Raw genomic sequence first — 27,960 nt, forward strand, 5'->3', positions numbered from 1 at the left:
CAGATATGTGCAGACCATTAAATTACATTACATTTATGGGGCAGCCTAGAAAGCTAAATTGAGTCAAACAAGTACCTATAAAACATGTCATGGTTTAAGTTACTCTTGTCCAGTACTTTACTACTACCCTCTCCACTATGACACATGAGCTGAACAGTGCCTGTAGTAGCATGACGTGAAACAGAACAGCTTAAATCATACCCTGCAACAGTTAACTTTTCAAAAGGGGAATGAAAGGATGCCTTTAATCTCTCAGGGGTTGAGGATTAGAAAACTGATACAGCTCTACTAAAATATATTCTTTCAACTCTTGAGTGCATGGATATACACAATACATCTATTCTTTTCAGAATAAGGCTCGCTCACTTTAAGAGTAAAAATTCAACAGCCAGCCATGAATGGTTCCCAAATTATACTAACATAGAATACAGCCTCTCTAGTCTGTTCAGATTTGCAATGCAAGGAGGAACATCAAGGCGGATGTTTCCAGGCAAGCAGGCACACAAAGAGAGTGGAACAGTACCTTAGTGTGATGCCAGAAGATAAGGTATTTGGACCCATTCATGTCCCAGAGATCCAATACAGGGTGAAAAACTTGAGGCTATTGCGTAGTCAAACCAGTGGATTCCCACAGAAAAGGCACAGGAAGCTGCTGGCCCTTATCAGAACATAAAAGTAGACAGAAACCCATTGGGAAACAAACGTGACATCTCCCTAACTTTTTTTTTTTATTATTATTATTATTATTTTTATTTTTATTTTTATTTTTATTATTTTAAGAAAAAGACACACCTGTTTCCTCTGTGCCAAGCCTTAAATTCCAGACCACCAGCTCAATGAACTTTGTCCTATTAGTCATGACAGGGGCATTTATGACAATGATGAGTGTGGTTGTAAGCATTGTAAAGCACTCCATAATGCTGCCATAGAAGAAATGCTATACAGGCTAAACAAACCCAGCAATAACAACTAAAGCTCTGTTCCAAGGTATTTAAAATGGAATTACAAATTATTCACCTTCCTGGTAAGCAGGAGGTCACATTAAAGCAATTTATTCTAACTCAGCAAGGAGGATGCAAGAAACATAAAGTTTTATTCTTCAGTGGTGGAAAAGTTACCAGGAGCCTGGGTGAACTGCTCTACAGACAAAATGCAGCCCAAAGGCCACTGGCTGAACTGTTTGGACAAAATCAGTTGTGGATGTTGGAACCTATGTAATGCTTCAGCAACTTCATTTAACTGTTGCTGGGTATATGACCTGGACCTTAAATCTAGCAAATCCAGGCATGAAAGAAACTGAACACAGATACTTGCTGGTTTGTGTGTTGTTGAGTTTCAGGGGATTTGAGGGCTGCATAGGAGAAACAGAGTTACTGCATGGGAAAGGTTGAGGCTATTCACACCAGTGGAGGATAGTGTGCAGAAGAATAAACACCCCTTTCTGAATTGCTTTCAGTGTGCATATTTGGAGACCTCAAAATTAGAAGCCCTAAACCCAAATCTGGCAGTCTTGCAATTGAAAAAGGATATAGAGTCACGGGTTTCTTCACAGGCTCCCCTCACAAAGCCTCTTTCTACCATGTATTTACACAGAAGGTTACACGGATTGGATTTCAAAGCAAGGAACGTCAGCAGAGATCTTCCAGCTGTGAATGGCCTCCAGATGTGGGCTTTTCTTCTCCAGTCCTGGGGGAGGGGATATAATGAAATGGAAAAATGGGCAGGCAGGCAGAGAAGGTGGAGTCAGAAACTGGGCAGAACAGAACAGGGGAAAAAAGCAGGACCATAGCTGAATGGTTCAGGACATGTACCATGTCCTGTAGTCTCTGAGAAGAAATTGGCCATCAGATGACTTGACAGGCACCAGCAATCAAGGCATTTGAAATGGAAAAGGCCAAATAAACCAAAACATAGCTTTGTTTGCAGAGAGAATATTCTCCCACTCCCAGAGCTGTGACAGGATCTTACATTGTGAAACACCTCCAGAGAGGCTGAGGCTAGGACAGCTTGCTGGTTGAAACTGTGCTAAGCCATAACCAACATGTTTTTCTTACCAGCACCCCAGAGTCCTGGACTTGTAGCTAGTTATCTTTTCCTCCACAAAGATTGTCTGTGGACAGCTGATATCTCCTTTCAGCTTATTCATGCAAAATTATTCTCCTCTATTGAAATTTGTCCCCAAGAAGTGAATCTGTGCAAGCTGGAAAGACCAACACCCCTGGGGAGAAATTTTACTCTGTTATTTCTGCAAATATTCTACTCATGGCTGCAAATACACAGAATCCAAATTTCATTACTGATACAAAGCTTGGCATTTCCTGCTTGGACAGGTGTAACTGTTTGGATCAGACAGCTAGGGCATATTTACTGCTCATTCAGCAAGGGAAGATTACGTCTCTTCTATCTCCTAAATGTCTAATGACATCCACTGCCCTCGCCAAGCTAACAGGAAAAACAATGTTTTCTTCATTTTAAGAAAATTACCACAATCTTTGCTTACTTTTACTCAAAAATCCCTATTTCTGGTTTATGGTATGTCCTAACACACCAGTGCAAAAAACATTAAGAATTTCTATAAGATATTTTGGCTCTCCATCTGGAAGTTTGTGCTCTTCTCCAGCTCACTGGTTCACTTTCCACTTCTCCCGTGATATATCATCAGTGGTCAGATGACAATTTAGGAAAATAGTGTAGGAAAAAAACCAAACTAAAAATGTAAGACAACCTGTGGTAGCCCAGGTTAAATAAGCAGTGTGTCTTCTCTAGCAGTCACTAGGTATTTAGGAAAGAAGTATAAGAAACAGAGGAAACAAGCTATATCCCAGTTCTCCTGCTCTCCTCCAATCAGCCTGCTGTTTAGGACACTTCTGATGCAGAGGTAACATCTATGCTGCTGCATCCAACAGTCTCCAAAGGAAATATACTGTATAGATGTGCCCAAACCCTTCATGGATTGTTTTTCACCAACACTCTGTGGCAGAGTTCCATTATTCCTAGATGCCTACGTGGAAAAGCTTGTTTATTTTAAACCTGTTGCCTAACCAGTTTATCAGGTGCCATTAGTTTTTGTGATATGGAACTGCATGAATGTTATTTCTCTGTTGACATTCTCCATATCATTTGTGATTCCCTTTCAGGAATCTCTTCTTCAAGATTAGCAATCTATGTTTCCCCAGAAACTATCTCCTACTTCTGATCATTGTCCTTTCTTCTCTTACTAATGTGTCTTTATGCTCTTCAAAGTAGTAACCAGAAGCACTCACAACTTTCAAACTTTCAGCAGACCGTGAAGTACACAGAAGCATAATCATGTTCTTTGTTTCTTCTGTACTCATTCCTAACATTTCTCTTTGGCTTTTTGACCTCAACAGAGCCTTGAGAGAGTGTTTTCAGCAGCCCATACTCAATGTATCCAAGAATCTTGCCATTCAGTATATCTGTACAGCTAGACTGTTTTCTTCCCAGTGGAATTGCCTTGCATTTGCTGCCACTGAATTTCATCTGCCAGGGAGTGTCCAGCCACTCAGAGCCAGGAGATTTTCTGCAACCCTTTGCAGTCAGCCTTATTCTGCCTCTCTGGAATAATTCTGGGACACAAGTAAACTGTTAACTTGCTGTTAGTGTTCCTCTCCAGACTGTAACAAGTGTGCTGAATAGCACTAGTGCTAGCACAGAGCCTTGTGAGGTCCTTCTGATGAGCTCTTTGTCGAGACTGACTATTTGAAGTGCTCAGGTTGACTCTTGTTTTCTTACTTATGATCCCATTTACAGAGCTCTCCACAGCCAGAGCTCGTCTTTGAGACTGGTCCAGTGCACAGGACTGCCTGGCACCAGCCCTTATAGAAGCAGTGTGCTCAGAAAACAGGTATGTGAGGACAGTCTTTGTGATAACTAGATTTAGTTGCTTTAATGACCTGGACCTTAAATACAGCAAATACAGGGATGCAAGAAACTGAACACAGATGCTTACTGGTTTCTATGGTTTTGAGTTCCAGGGGATCTGAAGGTTGCATAGGGAAAACAGAGTTACTGCACTGTGGAGAGACTGGGGCTATCCATAGCAGTGGAGGATAGGGTGCAGATCTGCACCATCCCACTGCAACTCCTCACCTCCATTGAGTTGAAACATTCCTGATGTGTCCCTTCCCTTCATCTATGGGGCCAGTGATGGCAAGCCAGGATGCCTTGGGCAAGTTTCCATCAGCTGCGAACAAGTCTGTACACAGAAGGATCCTCCTTGAGCCATCTACAAAGAGTAGGATGGATCAGAAACATACCAGTGGGCCAAGTGTGGGCACAGCACACCCTCCACTTTCCTCTGCCAAACCACAGGCTCTCTGAACAAGGATGTCACCCTGCTATCTTATTTGGATTCACCCCAGCTCCTCCATATTCTGCCCCTCAGAATCCCCCAGCCTAGATTCTGAACTGCAAAATAGGCCTTCTGCTCCTGAACTGGAGCTATCAATAACTGCATGGTCATGTGCCCCATGGTTTCAGGTGCCACACTGTCTCCAAGGCGAGAGGGGCCACCTTGGGGGAAAGCAAATAGGAAAGTATCCCAGGCATGAAAATGCCTCTGTGGTTCTTGAGACAGGAATTTGTCTCACACCCATCCCCTCCCTCTATTCCGCCACACTGCTTGGTGCAGCTGCAATGGCAGCAGCAACAGCGGGCAAGTTTAGTCACTCCAGCACCTGAGTATCGATTACACCTGCAGGTGGAAAACAAGCCATCAAAAACAAGGTGTCAGCTTTGCCAGAGGATTCTCCTTGTCTCCCAGTTTGGGCCTTATGCCAGTCCTCACCCTGCTGTATTTCAGCATTGCAGCTCTTCCCATGACAGTCTGGCAGGTGTTTATTCAGGCAGAGGCGTTTCACTTCACGTCTTCAGCTTTCATGGAAGGAAGAGAATTTCCAGAGCTGCTTTCTCAAGTAGCACTGAGCAACCTAACACTGCTGACAGCAAGGACAGGCAGAAAACAGCAGCTTCTTTGTGTTTGGGTCAAGCCCTCCCATTGCTTGTTTCTGCCTGCTGACATTTCCCTAGACGGCAAAAGGATTTTTAAATTACAGTGACAAGCTGGCCTTTCTTGTATTAAAAACTCAGCTCTACAAGTAGCTCATGGTACACAGCAAGAGCCTGCCTTCAGAGATTGCTCTCCTGAGAGGAGAACCCCCCACAAATCTCCAGTAACTCAGAGCCTCTCAGCTTGGCAACTCTTTCCAGGTGTTTTGGGAGGGACAGTGCATACCCAGTGCCCCATGTTGGTGAGCAGCATCAGCTGCTGCTGGGACAAAGTGGGATGGAGAACAGTTAGTTGCCACTTGTATGAGTATTGGGCGTGATCAGTTTCCAGCAAAGAGAAAGGCTGGGAATTCATGTCTCCCATGCAGCCACATATCTTGCTCCCCAAAAAGGGGACAGCAGAGACAACAGTAAAACCCCTGTGAGAGATGAAGATGCGCATCAGCTACCAAAGACTTTGCAGCTTCCATTTGTCATTGCTATTTCCATCCTGCTTTCACTCTGCAATCACTTGTTTTGGTGGCTGTGACATGCAGAGATCTCTGCTAACTTTCAGAGCTCCACCATGCCCACTCTTTGCCCCATGGGATGAATATCACCTCTGCATTAAGCCATGAAGGTAACAGCACTGGATTGAAACAAGTGGATAGGAGGCAGCACAAGGAATCTCCACAAGCAGCAGTGCAGCTCATAAGCATTCATTTACTGATCAGAGCTGGTTTGCCCTGACACACTACTGCTTCTGACTCACAGTGAGCCCATCCTCGCTGTGACATTTGGAGAGTTTAAAAGGCACTATCTTCCTTCCCTCTGCCCTGACCACTTTTCTTATAGAGAAAAGGATTCAATGGCCAGCCAGCTGGAGCTGTGGTGATCTGTGGGAATAGCTGTTCTGCATGTGGTTCACAAGTCAGAAGGGCCTCTTTCGCCATCATCTGTAGGAAATATCACCAGTTTAAGGAGCATAACCATCTGTAAGAGATGTAGGATTTCCTAACATGTGGCCTCACTGCCTCTTTAGCTACAATAATAGAAATAGGACATTGGAGTGGCCCAAACACCTGCCTGCACATTGCTCACCCCAACACACACACTGAGCAGCACTGTGAAGAGGATCAGACCCTCCACTTAGAAGGCTTTTGCCCTGTTCTTCTGGAAGCCATAGAATCACAGAATATTCTGAGTTGGAAGGGGCCCACAAGAATCACTGAGTCCAATTCTTAAGTAAATGGCCTGTACAGGGATCAACCCCATGGCCCTGGTGGTATTAGCACCATACATATAACCAACTGAGCTAATCTCAGAGTGATGAGGATGATGGTGCCCCTTGCTCCTCTGTGTTTCACTTGACCCAGTAAACTCATCATTCATACTGAACCCGGCCACTACAAAGCTATTGTTGCAGGTTATTCAGCCTCTGCCTCATTTTGCTCACTTTCATCCTCTAGTCCAATTTGGGCAATTATTTTAAAGTAGACTCATTCTCTTGCATATCACAAGAGATGTAGCATTTGTTCTCAGCAAGGCAGTACCTACAGTTTTGGGGCAACTCTTAAGCTTCAGTCCAAGGTTCCAAATCCACATTTCTTCAATTCATCTCCAAGAGTCCTTATTCTTCACTTGTAAGCTCTCTTTACCAATCTGCCATGTTCCTTGCTTCAATTCGTTAATTCTCACTTTTTGTCATATATCTTAGAGGGATGGATGTGATAGGTATGAAGACATACCTATCAAATTCAAGCAATCATTTTGTGATATTCAGACGTTCTGCTGACGTTTTGTTCACATTCACAAAGCATCATTCTTTATAGGTACACTTGAAATCAAAAAGCTCATCTATGTAATCACCCTATCTAATTACCCTCAGAACCTGGCAATGTGGTGAGTGCTCCCTTTATCCCCTCTCTTGCTAGCGCATGTCTTCCCGCATATTCCCAGCATGGAGCTGCACAGTGGCATGATGCCTCTGACCTTGACTGGTATGAAGGTATCACAGACCATCCAGGCAATTCCTCAGTCCCACAACACTGTTGTGACTACACTAGAGTGATCCTTTGCCATAACATTTAAGGGAAATCCTCTCAGCAATGAAAACCTTTAGCTTTCACTGTCATTACCTCTGATATGGCATCTCTGAGGGTGAAACATGGCTCTGAGATTTGTAGGTGTGAGAGGGACATCAGCATCTGAAGACCTCTAAATGACATGGTCTGCTAGGTGCTATACCACAGTGCAAGCTCTTCTCCAGCTCTCTGTCTGCTGTCTCTGTTAAGTTCCTTCCAGCTTTATTTCTTTTGCAAGTTCCAAAGGCTCACACTCTGAATAGCTAACTTTGAGTTTATTTTCCCCCAGATAATTGCATTTTTCCAGTTTGAATCTTGTGCTATTATTTCCTGCCCATATCCTGCCTCAAGCATGAGGGAGCCATGCAAGTGGTGACTGTACATTACAAAAGGAGAAGGAATGGAGTTAAGAAAATTTTTGTGCTTATGAATGCATAAGGTACAGACAGGGAGTGGGTGTGTACAAGGGGAAGCAAAGTATAACTTATGTTCCTTCTCAAAAGTCCAGTGGAGAGCTGGCAAGAAGCAGGGAGCAAGGAAGGAGAGAGAGAGCTTAGTTAAATGTTCAGTCTTTGTGCTGAAGTAAGAGGTCTTCCTCTTCATAAATCCTCTCTTTACCACCATCTTCTCAACATGATGTCACTGCTTCAATCCCTGATTCAAAATCAGAAAGACTGCTATGAAGTCGATGCAAGTTGTTCCAGTTCTGTCCTGCTGCAAGTAAACTCAGAAGCTGGCCCACAGTGTGACACAAGTGGATGTTTCCTCTTTTAGAAGGGAACCATTGCTCTGCAGTCACAGGAGTCATTTCCCCCTCCGTCAGGGAATGGAAAAGCAAACCTAGAGATTGTCCCCTCCCTCTGCCATGCAACAGCAACAGGAAGGAGAGGACTTCCCAGCCTCCTGCCAGCACTTGGCTCAGGAACTTGGAGCTTGAAGTTGTTATCCTTACTGGCTGCATCACCCATGACGTTCAGCCCTTTCTGTCCTGCCCTGACCTTGTCAATGTCCAGCCCATCTTTCCATCTCAGCTACATTTCCCTTTTTTATTTCTCCTACCTCCTCACTGTGCACTGAGCTTGGTGCTTTTCCTGCTCCCACTAACCCTTCCCCCCCACGGGGAGACCAGTACAGACACCACTAGCAAGCCTTCCCTGGGCTTTTCTTTCCATTTAGTTGCAAAAGAGATGTGCCTGTTCGGTTTGTTAATATGGCAAGTCCCTTGCAGTCTCTGCCATCTAGCTTCCTAGGCTAGCACTCTCCTTGCATATCTGTAGAGCTTATGACACTACGTTACTTAAATAAATGCATCCTGAAATTCAAAAAATGCAAGATATTGCAAAGAGTGAGAAGCAAGTATGAAGTCTTCATGCCCCTTCCAAGCCTTACCTCTGGCTGGAGAAGGAGATCCTACAACTTTCTCAGGACACCGACATATGGTCTAAGAAGAAAGTCCAGCAAGCCTGGAGTAGAACACATGCAAATAGCTCATAGGAGCAGCAGATAAATAGAAATAAGTCCCATTGTCAAGCCTCAACCACAGTGCAAACGGCCCCGCCCTTGCCTAGGCCTCTTTGCCAAGGTTGGTTTCTACAGCCAATAACAAAACTGCAGTCCAAGACGCAGGATGGTCAAGCAGCTAATTCACTTTGTCAGCACTGAATGAAAGGAGAACAGTAAGACGCCGTCAACCTATGCCAGTTCTTGGTGCTTTTAGGATAGTTGTTGCTCCACTAACATGGTAAAACCTGTTGGTGAAGCAATCGGGACTGTGTACTGAATGGTACAACAGTCACAGAAGACAGAGAAGCAGGAGCAGGAGAAAGCAATAAAGAAAACCTCCTTGGTTGCCAGAATGGAAGAGAGAGATCTTCATGCGCAGGTGGAGAATACCAACAACCACTACTCCTTTGATGTGGAATGGGAGAGGTTCTTGTGGAAAGTGACAGCTCAGATGGGTCTTCTAGGGCAGAGATACCATTTGCACATTATAAGCAAATGCCTTCAGCGGGCTGTTTCCAATGGAAAAAAAGGAAGAGACTGAGATAGAGCCTAAAGTAAGAGAAAATGAGATAGGTACTGCAGTTCCCCTGCTTTTATAAAAGCAGGGGAAGACCACTTAATTTCAGGTGGCTCTCATCTCACCACACCTTCTTTTACACCAGAACTCAGAAAAAAGTTAAATTTTCCCAGGTTCAGGTCTCTGGAGTACCAGCCAGCTCATGCTCCCTCCTCTATGTGTTCAGAACCTCAGCCTGAGGATCACATTCAGCCCATTCAACAACACCTGGAAAGGCAAGGCACCTCTGGGCTTCCTGACCCACTAAGAACTAGTTCAAACCCCTTCACCGGTTACACATCAATTGCCATTGAACAAGTCTGGGAGAATCTTCTGCGGAGACCATAACGTGATTGTCAGACAGTGTGAGATACCAGTCCACTCACTACACAGGAGAATCTTATCTCCCTTTCTAAAACAAAAACAAAGTGTATGGTCCTTTCCACATGGGAGGACAAAAGTAAATTCCAGTCACTATCAAATTATGATAGAAATGGTCTCCTTATCTCTTGCCCATATTAATTTTTTTATTCCTGTTAAGGAACAAGGGAATTTTTGGGTCTTTTATTGTATCCCGTGGATAGCCCCACAATACACACACAAACACATCAGTTACACCACTACAGAGCAGTATGAAACTTGCTGGTTTCTATTTCTTTAAACGCACACATTAGCTCAGGCTCAACTGCACCTTCTCCATGTCATGACAGGCATAGAAGTAGCTAACATCATGGACCACATCACTTCCATTTGTCCTGCAACCAGCCAGCAAGACAATGCACAGAATAAATAGCAGGCATTAAAGAGAGGAAGGAGTATAAGTATCTTTAGGTAGAAAGACATGCTATTTAGGCTGAGGTGCTTACCATGCAATGTGTATTTGCAGATAATTAGCCAGAAAAGCATATCCAAATAGCATGTAGCTAAATTCCTGTTGAAAGCATTCCAGAGAGCATGAGAAGTCAGCTACAGATCTTTCCTAAGCACAGATTCTCGCATCTGCAGAAAGTGCAGAGAGGCCATGGCCTATTTCTCCTGGCACCTCCACTCTCCAGAAACAATCTGTTCTAGGTGCTTCCAGCCAAGCCTGACCATGCCTCCCCCGCTCCTAACTCCACACCCCATGTCCCAGTTATTATTGTCCATTCCTCCTTTGATCTGGGTTTGCTCTGGTCTTGCGAATGCTTAATGTTTTTCTTATCTAATGTCACTGTGGATGCTCATCTTGTTAGCCAAGGGCTACTGTTCACAGACAGTAGTAATGTCTGCAAATGTGTGGAGCATGGCAAAACAAGCAGACTTATGGCAGCTGCAAGCTACTTATTTGGAAGGAACTTTAGCAAAGGCATGGCACGCGTGGGAAAGCTTCACCCTCTCGTTGACTGTGAAAATGCTAACCCAGATTCTCACAGCTTAAATTCTCATGGCTGTGACCTGACCATCTCCTATTAGCAGACTGCAGGCATTCAGAAAAACCTGTGAATTGAGTGGTGCTTAGGTCAAGGGACACCATGGATTATGATTTGGGGATTTGAGGCACTTCAACCTTAGTATGTCAAATCTGCAGTATGCTTTAGACTTTCGATTTCATGATGAGACTTTTCATGTCATAGGTTTTCTATTGCAACCTGCCTTGTGGAAACCACACACCCTAAAGGGAGAAGTTGCTGCAGACACATAGAAAGACCAGCCTCTTCTTTAGGTGAGTAAATAGAGCTGGTTCTCAGCCACACACACATGAAGACTTATTGGGCTAACCCTCCATACACAGACAAACAGCTACAGAAAACCTAACAAATCTTATCAACTTGACACTTTCTCCCACCTTTACCTATTGGTAGGAAGTTCAATCCCTTCTACTCTTTCTCTGTATCCAGATGCAAGGTGAAAATATCCCAAAGAGCTACCAACCTGCTCAGTGGAAGCTGAGCTCTCCCCTGACCTCATTGTTCCTTGACATTAGGGGGGTACCATCTCTTGCTTAAACCATCATCTTGTTGACATGCAGCATTGCTCCCAAACAGGAGCATCTATCCACACCTTTATTCACTGGACACGTGCTGTTACCTCCTGTCATACCTGGTTTGACAGGTCTAACAACAGGGATGAAACCAATTGTTGGCAGGGTACCAGTGCTTTTCCAGGGCCATGGCCACAGCCTATGTGACCTGTGAGGTTACTTTTCTTTACTCTCCTGGCTGGGCACCAACACTTCCAGATGGTGAGCTGGGAAGCAGTGCTCCTGTGGGCAAGCTGACGCTGCAGAACACCGCTGCCTTCCTGCAAAGCCTCTGATATTGGCAATTGCCTGTCACAACCTCCCAGGCTAGAGAGCAGTTTGTACAAAACTAATTTGCTCTCTCTGGACAAAAAACAACGTGCTGCCAGTTACGGCTCACTTCATTCCCAGCCTCTTAGGGGGCTCCACCCCCTCCACGGGGGCTCCACTCTCCATGTGAGTGTCTTTTTGATGTAGGTGTCTTGGCTGCTGGGTCTCAGATAGCAATTCTGTGATTGTGCAGGCAGCTGCTCTCTGGCAGGTGGGCAGTCACTTGTGAAGAGGTCTGCGGCAGAGACACAGCTGAAGTCTGATCCACAGAGTTTGCTTTGAGATGCTGTAATCTAGTATTTTGTGTAGGGCTCCAAATAACTGTGCTGGGGGAACAGAGGAGGGCAAATGGATGGTGCAGCTCAGTGGGAATACCAGCTCCTTCTGCAGGGTAAGCAAATAAACTTTCCTTTCCCTGGTTATTGTATTCATGTATATCACCAAGAAGCACATTCTAATCCATAGGTATTAAACCCAGTTAGGCTTATTCTATCCTTGAGGAAAAAAAGACCCTATGTTTATTTTCCATCACTGGAAAACTTCCCACGGGACTGTCTTTGTCCACCATATGTGTCATCTTTGCTGCTGTTTTATCCGTAGCTCTGTTTATAAGCAGGTTGCTATAGTCTAAAATTAGACCAGACACATATCAATAACACCAGACATAAGGAATAATCTGAAAAACAGCAAGATCTTTTTTAATCTGTGTAGATTTCAAAGAGCACCAGCTTTGTCTTTCAAATAAAGGCAATCCAATGTCATCCCCATTAAAGTGGGAAAGGCCTTTGCCAGGTATTTTTTTTGTATATGCTTATCGCTTGCTGGGCCTCTGCAAGGACACTGTTGATTCACTGCCGTAGCAAACCACCAACTCTATCACAATATGGATCACATTTTAACACGGATGCTTTCTGACAAACTTCTTCCCCTTTCATCCATATCTCAAGCACATCCCCACTCAATCTTGCCTGTAGCATCTACAAGACAACTCCACCAGCCAATTCTCTGCAAACGTAAAGGATCTATTTTTAGAAGTCTTGAAGATGACAAGAAATGCTGACCTCAGAAAACTGTGAATAACAAGCTCTTTATTTCTCCTTCCTTGCCTGCTCTCTCTTTGTGGAAGCAAACTACCAGCATTTGGCCAACTTATTCCAGAGTCACCACAAGGTCAGAGCTGCATTTTGAGCATCTCTGCTCCTTGATATATTCCTGAAAGTCTTGTCCATGCCAGCCCCACAGATCTGATTTGAAACCCCCCATGCTGCCAACCTCAGTGACTTCTCTCCATAGAGCACAGGGAGGGGATGCGGTGACTCACTCAGCCTCATGATCCCCCCTGCCTACCCACTGTTTGTTTGAGTGATTGTATTGTTGAAGTCCTGTTGCCACATTTGTAACTATACATTTTTTTTTTTATGACAACCAGAAGTTCAGTTTTATAAACAGATGTTGTTGTGGGCCTCTCTTACTCAGCTGGATCAGCGTCAGTAGTTTTTCCAGGCTGCGGTCTCTGTACTGCACACTGAGTCAGACACAGCCCTGTACAGATTTCTTTGAATCGCTGGTTTCCTCCCAGAGACTCTTGACTCCCTGCCAACAAAGCAGGGCGTAGCTCATTAATTTTATTTTTTTTTCCTTCTCTTTAAAGGCACACTGATTCATAGTAACTCCTTTAAAACAGAAAAGACACCACCCTCCCACACCACCAGAGGAAACTTAAACCACCACCAGGTCACTCCCCTTCACTCCAGCTCCGCACTCCAGGACATCAGCAGTGCAACCCAGCACTCTCCTTCTTCCACAGGTGCCAGCACCGGCCCCAGCTCACACGGTAAGAGCTGCTCGAAAATCCTCACCAAGTTTCCTCTCTCACTGCTTGTTCCCATTCCCAGCAGCACCAGTCTGCTTTTCTCTTCTGCTCCTTCTCTTCACCTTGGCACTCGAGCCGGCTATGGGACACACCTTAATTTTCATATTTTCCTTTGAAATCCAGCTGCGTTACGGGGCAAAGGGACACTGCAGGGCTCTCTGGTTGCAACCCCAGGGCACTGGCAGCAGCAGTGTTATTTTCACCTCCCAGGCACATGCAGCCAGGGTGCAGACACAGGGTGCCCAAACTGGGCCAGCCCCGGCTCAGGTGCTGTTGTGTGCTTTTGGAGTAGTGTTGTTTACAAATGTGGGAAAATGCCTGCTTGGAATTAGGGCTGCTGGCTCAGTTTTTCTGGCTTTCACATGTTTCTGCTTGTCTCTCTCTCCTCCGTCATTAGTTTGCCAAGCTCTAATTAAAAACAATACCAATCATTCCAAGTGAAGACTGAGAGGCCCCAAAGGTGCAGACTTTGGGGTACAGTGGAGACAGTCTCTTTTTCTGTGGGGGTCCCGACTCCTGAGGCTGAAGCCAAGCCCCAGTTCTTATGAAAAGCCACGTGATGGGTAGAAATGCATGCTGCGCCTTCCTTGGCAGCACAGACCCTGGAGTGGGGAGCACTGCGAGGCGAAGTGAGGGAGCGGGTGGAATTGCTAAGAGCACCAGGGGCTGCATGGTAGGGTGGTGTGTCGAGGGGGTAGAGGCACTGATGGGAAGTGTAAGATTGCAGAGACTGGCAATTTTGCCTCTTCACCTGCCTTTTTCTACACAACCACCCCCTCCTTTTTCCCTCCACTTCTTCACCAGTTCTCTCATTTCATGTATCTGCTATGGTTTGCATCCTGCGGTCAAATCTGAACTATTTTTGAGGTCTGAGAAAGAGAGTGCAGCAGAGCCAGTTTGTTGGCACCGCACTTTGGTTCCTGTTGCAGGAACCCAGCCCACTCCTGCACAGTTTGAAAGAAACTGAAACAGTATTTACCCCAATAGGGCCAGGAATGGGTGGGGCTCAGGCTGGAGCTGTGCACAGTTACTACATCAATGACCAAGAAGCTGAGTTGACCTAACTTCGTGGCAGAGGGATGGATTTTGTGAATTTCGAGGTCCCCTCTGGCCCTATTGCGTGTGGCTCAGTCATGCAGCAGTGCCTCCTGACTGAGAAATAGATCTGTTTGAATGGTGGGAAAGCTGACTGAAGCAGTGTTTCCAGGGCAGTCTGCAACCAGAATGGAGAGAATTTTCAGAAGTTGTCAGTTAATACAATTGACAATTAAATAATTTTTGGAAAAAAAAAAATTAAAAATGCTGTGGTCGTAGAACAACTTTCAGTCAGAAGCTTTGAATTCCTCAAGTCACCTCTGAGAGCAGAGTTGCCCAGGAACTGCCCACTTGACATTTCTGTATGGAGTGGGATTTTTTTCTGAGCAAACACACAGAAGGGAGCTGGACATGAAAAGTGTGAAAACTTGGAGCCCATTAGCTATTGTTCCTGTGATAACAGGGGTTTAATGCCTCCACCCAATCCACCTGAGATAGTGAGGCCTTAAAGGCAGTTTATTTCTATTTGTTCCCTTGGGGATTAGCATAGGAAAAGGATCAAAACTGAGGTATCTTACTAACACTGCAGTACCTGGAAGGACATACTGAAATGCAGCTTCTCCATGCGAGGCCCTGCACACCCACCTAAGGAATTCCTCTCAGTAGGCTTCTGTGGAAGTTCCCCCCAGCTATGACTAACCATCCAAACACATGACACAAAGTCTGAGCCATTCATCCCAGCTACCCTTGTGAACAGGGCATCTCCACTGGGCACATGCCATCCCGAGACAGACATCTGAGAGCTACAGAGCAGAGCCACACCCAAGGATACATTAATGGAGGAGCGACTTGGGATCTTGTGGAGAAGCACCAAGTTTTGGAGTGCATGCCTCAGCTGCAGGGTTGTTAGTGCTTCCCTGGTGCTACCCTGCTGAGGACAGAGATCCCTGGGCTTGGAAAACCAGCCCTTCTGGTCTAGCTGGTGGTCTTTCAATTCTCTAGTGTGGGAGCATGCAGGAATTACTGTTTGGTGCTCTGGGGTGGAGCGCAAATTGTATTTTGAAACAGTTCTGGGAGATACGCTGGTAATAGCCAGCATGGTTTTGCTAAAATACCCACCTCGGGGCCTTGCTTATAATGAAACAAGGGAGATTTGCTGCAAACACTAATCCTTCTCTATATTCATCACCCTCCCAGCCACAAGGCTCACACATTGCACTCAGCCTGTGCCTGCTTAAGTTTCCTCAAAGCAAGCAACAGCAGGAGGGTGGTGGGTTACAGCCTGCTTCCATAGCCCTGCCCACTCCCATGGGGCTTCACAGGCTCCATTAACCCCAGGCGGCAGCCGTGATACCCCTTCCATGGCACGTTTCCACTTGCTTACCCCTCCCAGTTCACTGTGGCTGCTGGATAGGTGCTCCCTTCATTACGTGCTACAAAGGTGGAAAAGGGGGAGGCACCTGATACTGGGCTAGGATTCACCCTCAGATGCTCAAGTGCCCCGTAAGACAAGAACTAGCACTATGAGACCCCTTTGATCTCAAGGGGCTCCTGTGCCTGTACCCTTCAGTAAGGAAATGATAGCACTGCCACCCAACACAAGATAAGGTGGGCTGCAGGGCATGGCACTCCTAATTTTTTTCCACCCTTCTGTTTTCCTACAAAAAAACATAATGAGAAATAACTAAAAGACGAGATTCCTTTACCCTTCCTTCAAGACAGGGAGAAATAATAGGCCTGGAGTTAATATTTTACTCCCCTGAAAAGGAGGGCAAAGAAGAAGATTTCTCATCTTCTCATCTGAAGATGGATGCTTAATAGTTCACAGGTCTTTTCTGCTGAGGCAATACCATGTTCACAGAAAAGGAGGCTCTTCTCCATGGCCCTGCCAGGAGTGATAACTAACTCATAGCCACAAGTGCTGTAAGAGGGGCCCTGAGCAAATGTTTTGAAGCACCATCTCAAATGTGCCTGTATTGATCCTCTGTCAAGGCTAGTCCACACCCAATCATCCCACAGCATGACAGTGGGTCTAGCAGCAATTCTCCCATATAAACTGCTCAGAGGGAAATCTAGAGCGCCTCTTAAACTGCTTTCTGCCATTACACTGTGGGGAGAGCAGCAAAACAGTGCATCTCGGGGCTGCCATCTGGAGTATGATTTCTTCAAACTCTGCTGGGAGAGTTTTGGGAATTACCTCCTTATTTAGCATAGCTGGTCAATGAGCAAAGGAAACTGTAGCCAAATTTGCACCGTCCTTCTGAACTGTTTTCGACAGGGCAGAGAGTATATGGGGACTGCTCTCTTAGTAAGACCAAATATAGCCCATACCTTGTCATGGTAGGGAGGCACAGCTTAGGACAACTGAGCTCCAGAACCCACACTGCCCAAGGGAGTGACCGTTTTGCCAGATCATAATTAAGATCTGTCCCCTTTACCCTGCAAACCAGTCTCTAACACAGGCATGGGGAGACACCCATGACAAGAGCCCAGGGACAGATCCTGGGCTAGGTCATCCCCAATCATGCAGAGAAATGCACTGAACTATGGAGTGGCTGACAACAGGTGAACAGTGACTCATGTGGAAGGCTTAGTTCTTGCGATGTCAGGCCACCTGGCAATATGTTTGTGTTAGAGGAAATCCAGGGTGAGGACCTTTGCTGTCCTTTTGCCCTCACAGGGCAGAGTCTGCTCAAGGAGGGGAATTGTGAAAGCAGATGCCATGACTGGGTCCAATGTCCACATTTTTCTCATTTCAAAAAGACATCTCCCCTTCTTTGGCCCCAGAAGGGCTCTGGGAAGGATAGTGAGAGCCATGGGAGCAAGAGGGGAGAGCTATAAAATGCTCAGAGCTGGGAGCAGGCTTGGTCAAAGGATTGCTGAAGACCAGCTCCAAGAACACGGACCACTGCTGAAGGAAAGCTTAGGCAGCTGGGCCAACCTGCCTACTAGCCAGCCTCCAATGGCTGCAACCTGGCCAGCGTGGTGTACCCTAAATAGGGGAGTTCTTGATGTCTTGTGGAAAGCCATTTCCACATATAACATGAACAAGCTTATACCATTCTCCCAGCCCATACTGATTGCAGGTGTAAGGAGCCTTCTGAGAGCCAGATGAGGTATTTTACATCACAGCCATCACAACCACCTTCATCCCACCCTGCACAGAGTACTGACCAGCTCCAAACTGCACAGCATCCTCTTGTGTCTGCTTTATACACATGCTTCCCCCGTCCATTGCTTGTGCACTGTGGTTGAAAGAGGGAACTACCACACAATTTTGCATTTTAATCCTGTGCAGTCTTTTCCAAGCTGGCTTGCAGGAATAAAGACATCCTGGAAGCAGACTGACCCAAAAGCTCAGACTCTTTAGATGCCTGAGTTACACTGACCTTAGTGTCTCATAAGCTGTATTGGCATGTTCAGAGGTTTTGCAGTTTTGAGAGAGAGACTCTATCTGGTAAGGAATGGCTTCTTTTTCAGAGTTAACCATCTCTTGGAAAAAAAAGGGAAGATCTAGGCAAAACTGTATATGTAAATCACAGGATTGCAGTTTTAATCCAAAAATGCAGCCAAAAACACAGCTAATGTGGGCTACATGGACCTTCCATCTCTATGTAAGGGCTGTTGCAAGGAGGAAGTCCCACCAGAAATGATCTGTGTACTTTTGCTCACACCACACTGTCACTTGAACTTTTCTTTCAAACCTGCCGGTTGGTTTCTCCCATGTGGGCGCTGTCAGTGTCAAAGTCACACAGATAGACAGGTGCACCCTTAAAGAAGCCATTCACAACCACAGACATACACACACACACACACACACAGAGTTCACAGAGAGCCCACGGATGCACATTCCCATTCATAGAGGGAGCCACGCAGAGCTGCAGCTGCACGCCCCTACACACACAACACATCAATGCCCAGTCAGTCCTCTGAGAAATGTTTCTTGTGTGTAGGCATCTTGTCAGAACCCTGCATGTGCCAACAACTCCTGTGTCTAATTAACCCACCCAGGGACGATGCAGTGCACTAAGGGGTGAGGGTACTCCCCATTGCCCTTCTGGATGTGCAGAGGAACACTTCTGTGCTTCTGTTAGCACTGGACTCCCCTTTCCCACCCCTCCCTCTTACTCGCTGCCCATCAGTCTCAGCCCTTCCTTGGCGTTCCTAGCGTGAGGAGTGACAGTGTTTTCCTCCAGCAGCTGCTGCTGGCTGCCTGCCAGGCCCCAGGCAGCTGTCTCTTCCCCTTCCTACTACCAAGCAAGCATTGGAGTTTCAGTTGATGTTGTCACATGGCTGAGTGCTCGAGGGTGGTTTCTTCTGGAGAAAATGCCAATTTCTCACTGTCTGCCCTAGGAGCTCTGCTATTTCCCCACTCTCATATGAATCATGAGCATGAGAGCTGGAAAACCCTTGTGTGTCATCTTTTGTGACTCCCCTCTGCATCTCTCAGCGAGTGGATGTTCATTACCAAGGGTGGATCCTTGAGAAATTTGTCAGATCCCACAAGAAATTTTTCACATGCTGGGGCTTCACCACTCACTTGAGAGGGCAACTCCTCTGATCTCTTGGAGACCATACCACCAGGAAACACTTTGTAAGAACCAGACAAAATCTCCCATTTACTTAAGCTTATTTTCAGCTGTAGCCCCTCAGGCTGGTCTGTACTTTCCTTTTGGCTGACATTCATCTACTACTTTTACAGCCTTGCTATACCCCAAGTGGTCATCACAGCCACCACCCATACATACATGAAATCTCACTGCCATAAACCAGAGGCTCCAAAGGTCTCCGTGTGCCTACGCACACCTCCTGCCCAACCCTTTCCCCACACATGTGAAATCTCTTTCCAGAGGCACCAGCCTACTCATCCACATGTCTATAAAAAGCATCTGACTTGTAAATTGAGTCAGGCTGCTCTGTCAAAACCAGGTTGTCAACAGCAGTGCTGACACACAGTGGTTTGTAGAATTCTGGAGTCAGCAAGGACTCCAGGTTCATCTGGATCTGAAGCAAGAAACAGAACAAAGGAGGAAAGCAAAAAGATCTTTCTCTGTCATTGTTTAAAGTTGTCATGAGCTTTCTAGTAACAATGTGATGTTGTCACACTACTGGAATATCACAGACATCTTCACATCTTTGCATCCTGCCAAATAACCCTGGGCACAAGGAGGACTGGTGCTCATATTGCACACAGTGACAAGGTGTGGAGTTGTAGCAGGGCTGAGATGCAGTGATGGCCTCAGGTCAGTCAAAAGGCAGAATTCTGCAGAAGGTTTTATCCCGTGCTGAGGTTTCCCTTACTGGTAGTAACATGGCAGCAGTGCTCTTTGTGGGTTGGCTTTGCACTGAGAAAGGTACTGGTAACAGAGGTGGCAGTTTGTGGCTGTCTCAAACAGTATCAAACAGTTTTTACTTTCTGTCCATTAGTCTCCAGTTTTCTCCTTCCTTTCCAAGTGGCCTTGGTCCTGATTTGAACCACCAGTATTCCTGGTGTGACTCTGTGCCCCCTAAAACAGTGGTCAGGTTCACATAGTTTCTCTAAATATTGGACCTCCTACTGTCACCATCAGAAACAGTGTACTTGGTTAGACAGACCATTGGTCTGACTTACTACTGCATTCCTCATATTCTGTAGTGGCAGATAAGAAAGGCAGAATTTCTTTTATGTTAGTTGCTTTCAATCTATGGAGATTTTTGTTGATGTTCTGGCCAAAAGCATTTGCTTTTTCCCCAAAATGCCATCTTTCCCTTTTTGAGAAATCTAACATATAAAACTAAAGGGACTTTAGCTGAAAAACTCAGTTTTAGAGGAGTCAGAGGTCACCTAAGTGTGCACAGGCAGTGCGGTTTAGATGTCCTCTGCTCCCTGGACACTATAGGCTGCTCTAGGCTGTTGGCTGCATTCTCACCCCAGCCAGCATCTCTCACAGCACACCTCACCAACTCACCTTGGGAGAGGCAGTCCCAAGCAGGGACCTCAGTTCAGAGAGGAGAATGGGAATGGAAGGTCAGATGAGCTACATCCCTCAGAAACACTTCAGGTGTGAAGTATTTCAGATTGAGAGTGCCCTGATTCTTCACCCCAAACAACCCCATCATTCCTGCAGAAATATCAGGTACACTCCCCCTCTACTCCCTTCACTGCAGTGCCCTTTCTGTCAGAAGCAAAGGACTTCTACCTAATCTGGCCTACACTCTTGAGTAGCCCACTCCCTATATTTGAGAAACTATATCGTTGGCCTTTATCATATCTCCAAGTGGCACTTCTCATTCCATCCTGATGCTTTGTGAAGCAGCAAACCAAGGGCAAGGACTCTCTTCTCTGTATTGCCCTCCAAATAGAAGGATCCAAAGCACTTAAGTAGACAGAGGGGCGATATGGGTGGCACCAATTTGCCTGCATGAGGAGACTTTGTCTTAATTTTTAATTGATAGTGCCAGCCTGCTTGAACTTCAATTAGGGGGCACCAGAGCTGTGTGTTGTTCTCTGGTATGTGTACTCCTGCATGGTCAGAGAAATAGTTTACACAGATAAGAGTCTGTCATGCTTCTCTGTAGGCATTTTTGTACTGAAGGCTGCTAGGGTGATTATTATTCGTGGTTACTGTTGGTGTGGCTTGTTATTTCTCTTCATCCATCATCCAGTGAAAAGGAAACTCAGCCCGCTGTCATCAGTGCAAGGTCTTCTCTTGACTCATGCAGGCTGTTCAGCAGGTGCATGACCTTCACACCTTCTTCCCCACCAGCCTGTCCTACCTCCTACCTCCTACCTGTTATGTCTCACCCGTTTTTTTGGCTTAGTTGGTGTCTCTCTTCTGGAAGATGCATGAGGAGGACTCACAAACTGTTTGTTTGACTGGTTCTTGAGAAGCAGTCCTAAAACTGACAGTGTCCTGAGCACTTAACCTTGTAGGGTTAAATAATTGTGGGTTTTGAGAGCTTTGGGGTGAGTCAGTGGAAAAACTGGCAGCTCTAGGAAGGCTAAAACTGACTCATAGCCCAAGAAGAGCCTGAGGAACTCCAAATGCAGCTGCAGTTTAGGTGGGGGAATGGAAGAAAAGGCATTTACATGCAATTTTGTCCTATTGCTCCAGCAATGTGACCCCACCCTGTAGCGGAGAGAGATGTCTCACACTTAACAAATGGAAACCGTATTCCTGTCAGTCCCTGATGCTCTGCCAGCTTCTCTGTCTAATGGGAGGAAAAGTCCACGCCATAGCATCAGAGACAGAGATGACTCTATTTCACTGCCATTTGTTCACCCCCAGCTCCTTTGGGATTGTTCTCTTGTGTTTTATTTAGCAGGCAGAGAGAGATGAAGAAAGGGCAAAGCAAATGAATAGAGAGGGAGGCTTGTGCTTTAACTCACAAAGAATCAAAACTAAGCTGTGAGCACATATCCCTTGGGGGAGTTTGCATTTGATAGCGTGTGTATTCAGGGAGAGGTGCTGACGTTCTCAGGAAATAGGTGCACTGAAAGCACCTGAACTAACAGTGCTCTCCTGCAGTGCTAGAACAGGCAGAAAAAGCAAAGGGAATAAAGGATTTCTTTTTTTTCATAGAGTATTGGTCAAAGTCTTGGGCGTGGGTTTTTTTGTTGGTTTTTTTCTTTTTACTTTGTAAAGTAACATTTATCTCTCCTTTTCATTTTTGAATGCAAACAAAAAATGCATTTAAAAAGACTGTTCTAGTCCTTTAGGGTGTCATTTAAGTAGGTTTTTAATCTTTCAAGTAGAGAACTTTGTTTGAAGATCCTAAAAAATAATCAGGAAAAAAACCCTGCTGAACGAGTTTTTAAGAAGGCCGTAGCAAAAATCCATCTAAGAAAGAAGAAAAGTTTAGCTACTGTTAAGTAAAGGCAAATTTCAGAGCAGGCAAATTTGCCACAGTTTGGTGAATGCATACCAATAGCCTATGGTGGAAAGAGTAGTTGTGACAGCTTGTGTGAGAACCGAGGTAGTCAAAAATGAATAAGAAGTAGTCAAAAGGACAGGAAGATTTGGCTCAAATCTGCTGCAGATATGTCACTTAGTCATGGCAACAGCAATAGTTTCTTAGTTAAAGGTACAGCGGTGGTACCTGTACCAGTTGCCATCCAGCATTTTGAAACCCTCGTTCCTTTTGCAGTCAAGTGGAAAGAAGGGGTTTAACTCTTAGGTCAGGGATGTTCATGTGGTAGCTTGCATATAGTATTGAGAACCTGAATTTTAATAGTGCTGAACTCATAAATGACTGTCACTACAGTCAGAGAGGAACTCCTAAAAAGGCTGTGCTTTCTCCAAGATCATCACTAAGGGAGGTACTGTCACAAGAGAGGGCACAGTGACCAGGCCATCCAGGCAAATCAAACTTTAGAGCATGAAGTTTGCTAGGACACCCCAAAGCAGACAAGCAAGCCTGGTCCGTGTTCAGCAAGCCAGGACTAAACAGCTCCATAGAGTTCTCCCAGGTGAAGGAAAACTCACAGAAGACAAGTTTTGCCAAGGAGATAGGACCAGTAACTAGACCTAATGTGTTTTACTAAGGACTGACCTTGTTTGGGTGGGAGTAATGACCTACCAGAGCTGGTTCCTTGAGATCTTGAACTCAAGGAATTCCTCATGGTCACCAGCTAATGCTGAACTGGTTGAAGTGCCATTGATGGAGAAGCCTGCCTGCCTACTGTGGTTTGGGAAACTGTATCCAAAGCAGTGCAAGGAATAGCTGCAGCACTTTACAGGAATACACTTCCACTCATGGTCACACTGAAAGGAAAGACAGGAGTGGAGAAGGTGGAGTCATCAAGTAAAAAATTTTACAAAGTTTTTTGTCACAGTTTGTGTGAAAGACATCATAAAGTACAATTGTGTTGTTACATGACAATGTTACCACACCCTACACAAATGGTGACAGCATCAAACCTTGACTGAGTCACCTGGACCAAAATAACTTGACAGTTAACATTAATCACACACTTGATATTGCTTTTCAGTACCAGCACTACCAAAGGAAATAGCAACACAGCCCTGTGAAACTTTCTAGGAAGTTTACTGGCCACAGAGTGGACCCAGTAAGTTCTTCTGCCTGAAATATACTCACATGCTTCGTGTGAGTTGTCTGCACTCATTCTCATGGCTTAGATTTGTTCCTTGTATTTTGCTTTTTCAGGTGAGAAGTCAGCAGCCTTGACAAACAGTGCCATGCAAGCTTTCTAAAGCACATTCCCCTCTCTTTCTAATCACGTGTACATCAACGACAGGAAATGTTACAAAAAATAAAAGCTTGCAGGGTACAGAGGCAAAAAATAACCAAAACAAACCAAAGAGGAATTTGCATTACAAGAGAATCTTATTGCAGTAATAAAGTGATCTGCATGCCTCAAGTTTTAAGAGGGAAACAGGAAGTTTTCATTGCAAACCTAAGCATCTTCCTCAGCTCCAGATAACTTCAGTGGCATTTCTCTTCTACTTCCTCTCCTCTTCACACAATGGAGTAGGGGCTGCTCCCCAGTTTACTCTCCACCACTGCTCAACACCCAGTGCACCCAGGAACATAGTCCTCCACTCCATACCACCTGTCCTTGTCCCAGACCATCTGGAAGAGGCTGTGACACCAGAGGGGAACAGGAAGAGAAAAAACTTTCCTGACCTCTGTGAATGGCGTGGGCAAAAACTCCTCTTCCTAGAGTGTAGGCCTGGAGTATGGCATTTTTTACTTTACGTTAACAACATCAATATACCTGTGTATATAATCATGCTATTTTTAAAATGCCCCCAAGCTATCTACCCCTGTTCTACACCTCCTCCCAAACCAGTTCCTTAGCCTCCAGGCTCTATTTAACCTCTTGAGCAGATTTTGACAAAGGTTTTAGTGATGGGGTTTTTTGTGATTCCATGTTTCCAGAAGGGATTTAAGATCAACATGGTTTTTGCATGTAAATAAATGCTATTCTTCGACTCAGCCCTTCCCTTCACCTCCTCCCTCTGTTCTTGTTCTCCAGATCTCTCTGTTTCAGTGACACCACCTAGAAGGGACTCAAGATGTTGGTGCTACTGGCTGGTATCTTTGTGGTTCACATTGCCACTGTCATCATGCTCTTTGTCTCCACCATTGCCAACGTAAGTAGACTGCCCTGGGTGAGATCTTCTGCAGCAGCAGCCAGCCCTTGATATGGCTGGCAGGTGGACTGGAGGGTGGGTCCTTAGGTATGTGGGTGATGAACATCTGCTCACAGTCACGAGGAGAGATGAAACAGTGATGGGTGCGCTCAGAGAGCAGGAAGGCAGACAGGGTACAGGTACAGGATGCAGCCTCTGTCTGTGATCTCCCCAAATCCCAGAACCAGCAGCACCTCAACACCCTTCACCACGGAGAATGCAAGTCGGAGCTGGGGAGATCAGCAGATGACAGCTCTGATGCGTTGTTGATCCCCCCAGCTGGTGGCCAGGCTGTTGTGCAGTGGGGTGCATCCCAAGCCAAGGGGGGCAGCCGGGCCAGGACCACCTGGCTGCTGGGGAAATCCAGGCCGAGGGGGACCCCTGGCAGCAGGGGGAGGGGGAGGCACTGCCAGGGTCCCCCATGCCCCCACCGGCCATCGGAGAGGATTTCAGTGTCCCCTTGCACCCGCCTGGGCAGCTCGCTTAGCCTACCGTGCCCTCCCACCGCCTCACATGGGGAGAGGGCAAGGATGACCCGGGAGACTTCTCCACATGATTGGAACAAACTTCCTGGTGTTTTGCCTGGACCAAAAACCTCCTGGCTCTGGAAGCCAGCCCCATCTCTCACCAGTCTGGTTGCTCATTGCAATCGATACATGCTGACATTTTCAGGCACTTTGGCTACGCGTGCTCACTTTATGGTTTAGTCTGGCAGAAGAGCAAGAAAGCCTTCCTCCCCCTTGATGCAAGTGTTCTATCCTATTTCAGGTTTGGATGGTGAGTTCCTCCAGCTTTGGAACGGTCTCAACAGGACTCTGGCTGCTGTGCAATAACACTTGCAATCAGCTTTCAGTTAAGAGCGGTGATGAGAGTAAGTTACATCTGCATTTCCATCAGAGTGGTGAATTGCAGGACCTTGGTGCGCAACACCAAGACTGAGTCCTGACCTTCTCCAATCTATTCCCCGTGTTTTGACAGCTTCCCTCAAAGTCGTGCAAGCCTTTATGATCCTCTCGATCATTTTCTCTGTCGTGGCGCTCATCCTGTTCGTTATCCAGCTGTTCACTCTGGAAAAAGGCAAACGTTTCTACGTGACTGGAGCCGTCATGCTGGTTTGCTGTAAGTATGCACATGCACACCTTGCGATGGCCCCGTGTGCATCTCATTGCCTCTGCGAACACAAGTAACCACACGTGTTTGCCACACATGGTCTTCAGGGGACATTGTCAGCCAGCTAAATGTTTCCAGTGGCCCTATTTTGTTACAAAACAAAGCACTGAGAAATTGGAAAGTGTTGGGTCGGGTTTTGTGGGGTTTTTTGGGGTTTTTTTTGCTGTATATAATGAAAATGTTTCAAGATTTTTGTTAGGAAATTCCAGTGGGTTTTGCAAAATACCTTTGAAAGACAACAAAAAGGATTCAAGTGTTTTGAGGGGGCAGGGGAATAAACAGTTAGACAGCTACTGCTCATGGGATTCAACACTACCACCAAACTGTCGTCAGATCTTATTACTGATTTCCTCCTAACAAAGGTTTATTCCTCATGGCACCCACTAAACAAGCCCCAAGTGTCTTATGTCATCACATCTGCAAAAGAAATCCTCCAAAAATAAGCCTAATGGGCAGCAGCTCCTCTCTCATACAGCACAAGACATGCATTACAATCTCAGGGGACAACAGTACTTCAGAAGTCTTGCAGCAGTGCTGGTTTCATTGCATTTTCCAACTCTTCTTTCCTTCTTCCTTCCCACAGGGATGTGCATTCTGATTGCAGTCTCCATTTACACAGCTCGGTTCACAGGCAAGACGCAGTACGTCACAAATCCTCACCATGGCTACTGCTTCATATTGGCCTGGATCTGCTTTTGCTTCAGTTTCATCATCGGCATCCTCTACCTTGTTCTTAGGAAAAAATAAGGCTGATGGGTGTCTAGGGGAGAGGGCTTGCTACTGGGAATGGGGAAGAATTACTCTGGTGGGAGAACTGTTGGGCCAATAGACAGAAACAGCCACCATCATCACCACTGCCACCACCACAGAAAAATCACTAACAAAGCTAGAATCCTGAGAAACTCCTTCACCAAAGAGAGGGAGAAAACCAGCTCCTACTGATCTCGCACTTCTGGGGCTAGAAATCTGCAAGTGACCCAGACAGCTCTTCTGCTTTTCTGCTAAGTCATGTCATACCTTCACAAAGCTTCAAGCTCAGCAGTGATGATTGAAGGGCACCACAAAAACAAAGGCTACATCTTTTTCTCTTCTTAGAGCCCTTCTCACTTACCTTTGAGTTTGCCTTGTGGGTTGGGCAGTGAGGATTATGACCTCTTTATTTGTCCATTGAAACAAATGGAATGGGCCTTTTGTTACATTTTTTAATATATATATATATATGTAAGCATAGGTGAATGCTAAAGACATTAAATTAGAAGCAACCAGAAGAAATCAGATAAATTTTGTATTAAAATACCTACAAAAATAAGGCAGCAGATTTTTTTGCTGTTCTGTTTTCTATTTGACATTTCCATGATTCCCAGGATTGGCAAATATACAGGCATTGATGATGGAGAGAGAGAGAGAGAGAGAGAGACAGAAAGTGTGCAGGTGAAGATACGGGTTTCTAACTACAGAGGATGCAGTTGATCAGTGGTGCACATGCAGGGAGGGAATCGTCTGTGTGTGTGTCTACACAAAAATAATCTTCTGCTCAACTCCAGAACATGGTAGCAGACTGCAATATCACAGATCTTTACTGAGACAAGTTCTCATCTATAGACAGGGGTTTTTTCCCACATCATCACCTGGTACATGGTATTAATTAAGAAGCCCACCTTGTGAGAAAGCTCATCTCAAAAGGAGATAATGGTTAGCAGAGGAAATGTATTCCCTAATGAGAGATTAGAAGAGATGAAGGAGGGCTTGTGAGTTTTGCTCCTTGCTGTACAACCTTAGGCCAGCCACTTAATCTGGTGCTTTTCCATCTGCCAAATTCTTCCATAGAACTAGAGCTACCTCCCAGGGTTGCTGAGAGTTTTTGAGTCCACTCTGTAATACAAGGTTCCCATATGAAAGGCTGGCATAGGAAAGTAAGGCATTGGTACTGCCGCAACCCACAATTTTCTGATAGTTCGAAGAATCTCAGTCACAAGAGGCATTTGCAAGGAATGAGGTCAAAATTCCCTGTGACTCCATTCACAGCTAAAAGGTAGAGAGTATAAAAAACCATGTCGGTGCAGATTGTGCATGGATGCTATTTACCTCTCTCTCTCTTTCTGTTACATTTTCTTCTTATGTAGACTTTATCAATTTGGTGGATATATTCTAGTACTGTATGTTGCTATTTCATTAACAAAGGTTATTTCATATATAGTCATTGTAAATATTTTGAAATACGTATTTTTAACTTTGTGGGTATAAAAATAAAATCTGATTCCCTTTAT

At 45.5% G+C, this 27,960-nt stretch overlaps 1 protein-coding gene across 2 annotated transcripts; it reads left to right on the forward strand.

Annotated features, from left to right (window-relative positions):
* Positions 1 to 513: 513 nt before the first annotated feature.
* On the forward strand, positions 514 to 27,960 carry EMP1 (epithelial membrane protein 1). Of its 2 annotated transcripts, none has more exons than XM_032688242.1 (6): positions 514 to 547; positions 13,131 to 13,313; positions 24,367 to 24,484; positions 25,292 to 25,394; positions 25,502 to 25,642; positions 26,277 to 27,960. In XM_032688242.1, the coding sequence occupies exons 3-6, from the start codon at positions 24,407 to 24,409 to the stop codon at positions 26,438 to 26,440; spliced, it is 486 nt and encodes a 161-aa protein (XP_032544133.1). In that variant the 5' UTR covers positions 514 to 547; positions 13,131 to 13,313; positions 24,367 to 24,406; the 3' UTR covers positions 26,441 to 27,960. The 2 variants fall into 2 exon arrangements, with proteins under 2 accessions (XP_032544133.1, XP_032544132.1); XM_032688241.1 differs by lacking the exon at positions 514 to 547 and adding an exon at positions 929 to 987.

This window comes from Chiroxiphia lanceolata, chromosome 5 (assembly GCF_009829145.1).
Source record: "Chiroxiphia lanceolata isolate bChiLan1 chromosome 5, bChiLan1.pri, whole genome shotgun sequence".
Lineage (NCBI taxonomy): Eukaryota > Metazoa > Chordata > Aves > Passeriformes > Pipridae > Chiroxiphia > Chiroxiphia lanceolata.

Coding starts and splice junctions, on each gene's coding strand:
- EMP1 (XM_032688242.1), top strand. CDS start 24,407: ATGTTGGTGCTACTGGCTGGTATCTTTGTGGTTCACATTGCCACTGTC. Junction 24,485..25,291: donor TTGTCTCCACCATTGCCAAC/GTAAGTAGACTG, acceptor ATCCTATTTCAG/GTTTGGATGGTGAGTTCCTC. Junction 25,395..25,501: donor AGTTAAGAGCGGTGATGAGA/GTAAGTTACATC, acceptor GTGTTTTGACAG/CTTCCCTCAAAGTCGTGCAA.